Source organism: Canis lupus, chromosome 9, assembly GCF_011100685.1.
Source record: "Canis lupus familiaris isolate Mischka breed German Shepherd chromosome 9, alternate assembly UU_Cfam_GSD_1.0, whole genome shotgun sequence".
NCBI classification, from domain to species: Eukaryota; Metazoa; Chordata; class Mammalia; order Carnivora; family Canidae; genus Canis; species Canis lupus.
The window spans coordinates 34942103-34951610 of record NC_049230.1 but is presented as its reverse complement, the minus strand read 5'-3'; the positions used below and the strand labels follow the sequence as shown (position 1 = coordinate 34951610).

At 33.6% G+C, this 9508-nt stretch overlaps 1 protein-coding gene across 1 annotated transcript in view; it reads right to left on the bottom strand.

Annotated features, from left to right (window-relative positions):
• Positions 1–2439: 2439 nt before the first annotated feature.
• The window catches only part of BRIP1 (BRCA1 interacting protein C-terminal helicase 1), a 180355-nt gene continuing 173286 nt past the window's right edge, over positions 2440–9508 (bottom strand). The window contains exons 19-20 of the mRNA XM_038547960.1: positions 8175–8498; positions 2440–4328 (exon numbers count right to left, since the gene is read on the bottom strand). Of these exons, the coding sequence (XP_038403888.1) occupies positions 3580–4328; positions 8175–8498 (1073 nt within the window). The 3' untranslated portion in view covers positions 2440–3579. The remainder of the gene's footprint in view (positions 4329–8174; positions 8499–9508) is intronic.

Below are 9508 nucleotides of genomic sequence, written 5' to 3'. Positions count from 1 at the left end.
TGTTTTGGACCTTGTCCAAGAGTTTAGTTACTGAAAGCACTTCATTATAAGGTGGTTTCACCAATAAGGTGATCCACTGGCTCAGATCCCATGGATATTATAACAAGGCTCCATTGTAGAGTACAGGAAGCTGGGCAGCTAATGTTCTATCAAATGAAACCTTAAGAAACAAAATTCTTTTTTGGGGGTAGACATGAAAATCGTTTAAGCCTAGAGAATCATAAGCCTAGGTCATCTGTATAAATTTCCATTTCCTGAAGTGATGTTCTTTATTGTACATTTAATAGCTGCACATATACTTCATGTTATGGTTTTAGCTTAAGATATTCATTGTCTGATGCAGTCTTAATTTTATTTTTTATTATGAAAAAGTCCAGTATTAATACTGCCTTTCTATTTATAAAAGATTGACTGCAATTGTCTCTGGAATAGATAGGAAACTACCAAGAATTCATAAAGTTTAAAATAAAATGTGTAGCTCATTGATAAATCTGATGTATGAGCAAGAATAATTGTGCAGTAATCAAACACAAAAAAATGCCATTAAATAACACAGTAACTAGTCTTTCAAATTATTTTACAACAGGCACTTTGATTTCATGAAATCTTATAAGCAATCCTAAAGAATTAAATATTTTGAATGTATTTTACTTTGGAAAATTATGACAGTCACTGCAAAAAATATGGAAAAGACTTTAAAAATTAATGAATACAAAGATCATAAGAATCAAAACAAAGACTTATGTGAACTTATAGTAGCAAATTAAAAGCCAAGTAATAATTAAGTGCATAGTAGCAGCATAGTAAGAACTGTCATTAGTTTCCAATACAATTATAAAAAGTTTTAAATGATTTATCTAAATTTCAAAAGTCAAAACATGAAACATCTACTCTTTACATTGTACTTTTCTTCCATTAATAAAGCCCCTTCTCCAACTGAAGTTTTCCTGGTTCCTGGTCAGTATGTTTTATATACTTTCAGATCGTAAATAAATTCAGTATAATTATTTCATATCCATTGAATGGGTAAGGCAAATAACCTGATAAACAATTTCTAGCTTATATATCTCCAAAGCCTTAACAAATAAACTAGCCAAATAATTTTTCCTTCCTATATGAATTCTTGTCAGTTTATCTATCTATCTATCTATCTATCTATCTATCTATCTATCTATCTATCTATCTATCATCTATCATTTCCATCATCAGAGAACTCTTCACATAAAGCAGGGTTTACTTCAGATATGATTGATTTACTAGCTAATATTTGAGGGTTTGCCATGTGCCAAATACTCAATTTCACGTATTTTAGGGGTGCCTGAGTTGATTGGGTAGCCAACTCTTGATTTCAGCTTGGGTCATGGAAAGGAGCTCTGGATTGGGCTCCATGCACAGTGCAGAGTCTACTTGAGGATCTCTTGCTCTCGCCCTATGCCCTGACCCCGCTCACACTTTCTCTCAAATAAATAAAAATCTTTAAATGTTTCCACATGTTTTAACTTAGTCTCTGAGACATCTTTTAAAAGTACATTATTACTAATTAAAATGTTCTACCTCCTACTCCGTTTTAAAGGCTGGTGCTTGTTTTTTTTTTTAAATATTTATTTTAGAGGGGGGAGGGTAAAGGGAGAGAATCCCAAGACGACTTCCTGCTGAGCACAGAGGCCCACATCGGGCTGGATCTCTCCATGCTGAGATCATGACCTGAGCCAAAATCAGTCAGACACTTATCGGACTGACTCATCCAGGTGCCCCAAGGTTGGTACTTTAATATTTTCTTTAATTTTAAAGATTTTATTTATTTTAGGGAGAGAGAGAGTACATGGGCAGAGAGAAGCAGAGAGACAAGCAGACTTCATGTTGAGCCCAACATGGGGCTTAATACCATGACCCTGAAATCAAGAGTTGGATGTTTAACTGACTGAGCCATCCAGGTGCCCCATAAAGGCTGGTACTCTAATTCTTGCAATATTATCCTGGTCAAAGTTGTTATCTGAGGGGACCCTATACCTGTTTCAATAGTGAGGTCATTGCACAAAATTTCTGAAATACCTTTTGGAATCACTAAATGCTAGTGTTGCATTTCTACATGCATTCTTAGTTAATGGAAATTTTTAGCTTCAGAGAGAATTAGATTTTAGAGAGAATAAACTTGAGATTAAGTTGGGTGATACACCAAGGAATGACTAAAAAATAGAAGATAAAAATATCTTCTATTCTAGTGTTTGTAACTTATTACTCACTGATCAACTAAGAAAAATATATAATACTAGGGATCTAATACATCCTAATCTATAGATAACTCTTTAACTGGTAAGTTATCAATTTAAATTTCTTTGAACTATTGTCACAGTTCTAATATCCAATGCTATAGAAAAAAGCTGTAGTCAATCTAAACACTTTCAAAATAAAAGCAAATATATACAATATAATAATTCATTTATCCAAATGACTATATAAAATACTGGATTGCTGGGAATTTTGAGTTGTTGAAAAAATAAAACATATCCAAACTGACAACTCACAAAATTTCAATTCGAATCATCCACACAAAGCCTAAAAGTCCATCAAATAACAGATGTTTCTTAGAAAAACATGAGTGAATGTAATTTTCAAGAAATAATAACAGAGAAGGGCATCTTTTATAACCATTGTTGATCAGAAATATAGCTTCATTCACAAACACGTAAACAGAGTCAAAATTTACAGAAAATTAGTGAGCATAAGAGAACATTTTTCAGTTGCAGTTACATGTTAGGGTTTACTTATAAAATTTACATATGAAGTTTTCTATCCTAACAATTTCATAGTTATAGCTTTCATGCTAGAACATGTCACCTTTTTCCACAATGAAGCTAAATAATTAGAACTGCAAATCTGGAGTCATCATTTGGCATTTTGTAACTACATAATTTGCTTTAAATGTGCTTGATTTTGGTTTATCAAAAACAGAAAAATGTAAAGCAATATCAGTTAAAAATACATAGTTTTCTTCTTCATTCTTAATTACTTCTAAATAGGCAGTTTAATACAGGAATAAGCTTTTAAAAGAAAACTTTGATTTCTAAAATAAACTGATTTGAGGTGAATATATAAAACATGACTGAGGTATGACTGGATTAGACTGCTATTCATTTTTTATATATTAGTATGAAAACAAATGGATGAATAGGACTATAAAATACAAATATTTATGTGAAATTTAAAGTGCCTCAGGAAACTATGTATCTTTCAGATTAAGTATATAGGTAAAGAAAATTTGTTAGAAGAAAATATTTTGTATGGATCACTCTCAAAACTCAAAAACAACAAAACTTACATTCTAAACATAAAATAAGACTTAAAAACCTCTAATACCAAAGAATTAAAGTGAAAAATATTTTTAAAATAAAAAAACTATACCATTTATCCAATGAAGGAGTTGTCATTTAAAATAGAGTTTAATACAAGCATGACAACATATTTTTATAGTATTATAGTTAAGTATTATTATCTAACACCAGGAACACACCTTTATTTTTGGAAGGCAACTGATTAAAGTTCTTTATATCTGTTTCACAAGTTTTTCCTAGTTCCAATTCATTTATATGAGTTTTTTTTCATATTACTATCAATGTTATCAATTTTACTTTCTTTAATATGCATGAGTCTATTCAATGTTGTGACTGTGCAATCCTCAGCTTTCATTTCTTGGACTGAATCCACTCCCTTAATAGTTCTAATTTCAAAAAGATCTTCAACTAAAATACAATTTGAATGATCAACAAATCTATTGTCTCTATCACTTTCAACTAGTTCATTCTTTTCTTCATTTGTATCCGCAGGATCATAAAGCTCAGGTGAAAAATAGATAGATTCATCCTCTGCTTCTGTTTCAGAAGCTCTATGTGAAGTGGAAGATTTAGCTTCTTCACCAAGTAGAGACAATTCAATGTCTGGATCCACGGCTTCTTCACAGCAAAATAGTTGTTTGGAACAATTTCTTTTAAGAAGAGTAGAATCAATCTTTACTGATGAAATGACTTCTGATTGAGAGCATGATGCATTTAACATCGGAGATGAGGATTCACATTTATCAGTGAGTGGCAAAACTGTTTTATAACCCTCTTCTGTTTCTAAAGTGGAAATGCTAGAGGCACAGTCCTCTGGTGACCTGAACTTAGGTCCTGCAGTCAGAATTTCACCAGTAAAATAACGTTCCAAAGAATTAAAGTTAGACCAGCTAACTGGCTTTGTTTGTTTGTTGAAGATTGGGCTTGTGGATCTGGAAATCACATTTTTTTCTGCTTTGACTGCCTGGGCAAACTCTTCTGATAATACAGGATCATCTACGAATACAAAATTTAAAAGTGTTAATTTTCTGCTTCTAATATAGTAATTTTTGTTAAAAATACTGAAATAACTGTATAGGATCCTAATTTAAAGTCCACAACCAATAGCAGCAGGACTTCCATATTAGAATATAGAGAACAAAATGTGAACTCTGAAAGGAATCTTAGATCTCCAGTGATTCTGAGCCCAAGTTATAATGCTGTCTGGTAAACTATCAAATTCCACACCAGGGACCTCAGAAGTCAATGAAAAAAGGAGGGGTAAAAGGAATAGGAAGAGGGCTGAGTAACGGAGGAAACACACTATAAAACTCTGCCTTAAAAATTCACTAACCAAGGACTGGGAAAAACTGATCTAGATTAATTCCCTAAAGGAAACTGGCAACCACAAAGACTAAATTATTTGTTTAAAGTTATAAAACTGGTTAGTAATCAGACCCAAACTAGAACTTAGGTTTCCTGATTACCAGTCTAATGGCTTTGAATTCACTAGGACATTTACTTAAAAAAAAAAAACAAAACAAAAAAACCAAAAAAACCCCAACCCAACAGGTACAACAAAGTAAATATTTAATGCTTCATATATTAAATTGTCATATATTAGTTAAAACAATTAAAATAATATCCAATGATACAGATCACAGTTTGGCAAACTTTTTCTGTAACTGGCCAGACAGTATAGATTTTAGGCTTTCTGGATCATATTACTGGCATACCTTCCTGTTTTTTAAATTTTTTATAAATTCATTTTTTATTGGTGTTCAATTTGCCAACATATAGAATAACACCCAGTGCTCATCCCATCAAGTGCCCCCCTCCGTGCCCATCACCCAGTCACCCCCACCCTCCCACCCTGGCATACCTTCTTTATTGTACTTTGCAAATAATGTGTTTTTTACAAATTCAAAGTTTGTGGCAACCTTGCATCAAGCAAGCATAGAGGCAACAGTTTTTAAAAAGCATTTGCTCATTTCATGTCTCTGTATCACATTTTGGTAATTCTTGTAATATCTCAACCTTTTTCATTATTATATTTGTGTGGTCACCTGCGATCAGTGATCTTTGATGTTACTACTGTAACTATTTGGGGCACTATAAATCACAGCCACGTAAGATGGTGAAGTTGGTAGACAAATGTTTGTGTTCTGACTGCTTGACTGACCAGCTGTTCCTCCATTTTTTCCCCTTTCCTAAGGCCTCCCTATTTTCTGAGATATAACAATATTAAGATTAGGCCAATTAATAATCCTCCAATGGCCTCTAAGCATCCAAGTGAAAGGAAGAGTCACAAATCTCTCACTTTAAATCAAAAGCTAGAAACGATACAGTTAGTGAGAAAGACATGTTGAAACTAAGATAGATCAAGCAGTAATTCTGACTTTCAGGTTTTATTATTTAAGAAATACACTTTTGGGGGCACCTGGGTCGCACAGTCAGTTAAGTGTCTGACACTTTTTTCAACTCAGGTCATGATCTCAGGGTCATGAGATTAAGCACTGCATCCAGCTCTGTGCTCAGCATGAAGTCTGCTTGTGATTCTCCCTCTGCTTCTCCTGCTCGTGTTCTCTCTCTCTCTCTCTAAAATAAATAAATAAATCAAAAAAAAAAAAAAAAGGAAATACATTATACATTTTTATAAGGCAATAGCTGCCATAGATCGGGATTCCCTTGATGAATCTAGGCAAAAAAAGTTGAAAACCTTCTGGAGAGGATTCACCATGCTAAATGCCATTAAGAATATTCATGATTCATGGGAAGAGGTCAAAATATCAATATTAAGAGGAGTTTGGAAGGAGCTGGTTCCAACCCTCATGGATGACTTTGAGGGATTCAAGACTTCAGTGGAGATGTGGTAGAAATATCAAGAGAACTAGAATGAGAAGGGAAGCTTGAAAACGTGATTGAATTTCTGCCGTCTCATAACAAAACTTCAATGGAAGAGGAATTGCTTCTTACACATGAGCAGGAAGTGTTTTCTTTCTTTCTTTCTTTCTTTCTTTCTTTCTTTCTTTCTTTCTTTCTTTCTTTCTTTCTTTCTTTCTTTCTTTCTTTCTTTCTTTCTTTTTCTTTTTCTTTTTTTTTCAGGAAGTGGTTTCTTGAGATGAAAGCTACTCCTAGTGAAGATGCTGTGAAAATTCTTGAAATGACTACAAAGAACTTAGAATATTACCTAAAGTTAGTTAATAAAGTAGCAACAGGGTTTGAGACGACTGACTCCAATTTTATTTTTTGTTTTGTTTTAAAGATTTTACTTATTTATTCATAAGAGACACACAGAGAGAGGCAGAGACACAGGCAGAGGGAGAAGCAGGCTCCATGCAGGGAGCCCACTGTGGACTCCATCCCAGGACTCCAGGATCATGCCCTGAGCTGAAGGCAGAGGTCCAACTACGGAGCCACGTAGGCGTCCCAGACTCCAATTTTGAAAGGAAGTTCTACTTTTAAGTAAAACAGTATCGCATGCTGTAGAGAAATCATTCATGAAAGGAAGAGTCAATTGATGTGGCAAACTTCAATGTGGTATTTTTTTTTTTTTAAGAAATTGCTGCAATCACCCCAGCCTTTGGCAAACACCACCCTGATCAGTTAGTAGCCATCAAAACTGAGGCATGACACTCCACCAGCAAAAAGATAATGACTTATTGAAAGCTCAGATGGCTAGTATTTTTTAGCAATAAAATATTTTTAAATTAAGGTATATACATTATTTTTAAAGACAGTGTTATTGTACACTTAAGAGATTGTAGTATAATGTAAATATAACTTTTATATGTACTGTGAAACCAAAAAATTCACTTGAATTGCTTTATTGTGATACTTGCTTTATCGTGGTGGTCTAGAACCAAACCCACAATATCTCTGAGGTACGTATGTACTCAATTATGCTGTTCCAGTACAAAACATACTATGACTAAACTCTGCTGTTGTGTACCATACGTAACTGAATAGACATGACTATGTTCCATTAGACGTGCTTTATGAAAACAGATGGCCAAATTTGGTCCATAAGCCATAGTTTGTCAATCCTTGACAGACTATTCTTGTGTGTGTGTGTGTGTGTATTCTTATATGTGTGTGTGTATATATATATGTATATTTTTTAAAGACCTATTTATTTATTTATTTATTTGAGAGAACGAGAGAGAGCCCACACAGTGGAGGAGGGGCAGGAGGAGAGGGAGAGAATCTCAAGCAGACTCCTTGCTGAGTGCAGAGCCCTATGTGGAGCTCAATCTCACAACTCTGAGATCATAACCTGAGCCCAAACCCCCAGAGTCTGATGCTTAATCAACTGAACCACCCAGATACTCCTCTATTTTTTACAATTATTTTTTTATCATTTAGTATAAATGACTCATATTTACCTAAACTAAGAAATTCATGTTTTTTACTTGAATACTGCTCTTGTATCTATAAATAGACCAATTTTTATTATAGCTTTTAGAAAAATATCTACCATTTGTACAGTATATTTTACTATGCTGTGATATTTATTCATGATATTCATGATATTCATATTATTAGATCTTTACAGCCCATCCTAAGAGATAGGTGTGTATAGATTCTTTTTTCTATTAAGACTCAAAAAAGTTACATGACTTGCTCAGGTCACACAGCTAGGTGGTGGCAAACCTTGTGAGTGGAGAACTACAAACTATGCTTAGATCTCTTGACAAAAGTTTGTTCCCATTCCAATACACCATATTATTTTATTATTTTATGGTAACACTTTCTATTTCAAACCGTGTTTTAAAAAATTAATCTATAGCACAATAAATATCATTTCACTGGATATAATGAAAGACTTCTCTATCAAATGTAAATAGGCAAAACTTTTCAAACCTTTTTCCTTTTTGGAGATGATGCCTCTTGGTAGAGGTGGACTTTCAGTTATTGTAAGACACTGTTGTTCTTGGACACGTATTTTTGCTTCACCTTTCCTAGGATTTTCTGGTATTAGAGGACTTGCTGCTTCTAAGTAAGTTAATGTATTGTCCTTCAAACAGGTCACTTCAAGTATAGACTCACTGTCTTGTGTAAACTTTCTGTCCTCTTTGGATACATTAATGACCTTTTGGTGCTTTCTGGAAAAATCAGACAAGGACTCCAGTGCACTTTCAAAGGTTGAATGGTGCTGAATCTGCTGCCGTATCCATTTGGAAAGTCCTAAGGAAAAAAGTAAACCCAAGGAAGAAACTGTAGTTATTTAGTTTCTTAAGCTATTATGTTTTGGGGCACCTGGGTGGCTCAGTGGTTGAGCATCTGCCTTTGGCTCACTCAAGTCATGATCCTGGGTCCTGCAATCAGGTCCAGCATTGGGGGGCTCTACACAGGAAGCCTACTTATCCCTCTGTCTATGTCTCTGCCTCTTTCTGTGTCTCTTATGAATAAATAAATAAAATCTTAAAAAATATGTATTAAGAAAACACTTAGATCATTTTTCTAATGAAGTAATCCACATGAATTTAGGGTATATAGAATGATTCTCAGTATTTTTCCTGCCTAAACATCTTCACATGTATACTCTGCTCATGTATCAGTAACATTTTTCTTTATGTGCAGTGATTATCAACTGGAGGGAGGGAAGAGGCAGAGGGGGAAATGTATTATTTGTCAGTTTAGGATAACTGGGGAAATAAGGCAAATTTAATTTCATCATAATTTTCCACAAATAATGCCTGCTCTTTAATTTTAAGGAAACTAAAAGTTGTAAACAACAATCAACAGTCTTCCATTCCAACTTTCTAACTTTGACTTCCTTCACAAAAATAAATTCAAGATTCCTTTTTTGTTGCTCTTCTCCCCCAATTCCAAATGTCTTAAACTATCCAGGGAATGAAAAGAATAACAATGTTATTAGGGACAAATCATGTCCTGTTTGTATATTTATTACATAATTCTTTTTTAATATATAAATAACCAAGTTATAAGGGATAGGATTTGACCTGTGACATGCGAGTAATGTATAAACTTGAACCACATAAAAGTATAAGTGTTTTGTTTAATTTCAGAACGAAATTCAAAATCAGACATTTGGATTTCTAAAAAATAAATATTCTCTGCTGGTTGGTATTACTAAAACTATCATCATCTTCTGAAGTAGTTTAAAAAGTCACTATGGTATTTTAAGTTAGAAGAAAAGTAAGACAGGGCTTCAAGTTTCAAGTTGTAATTCA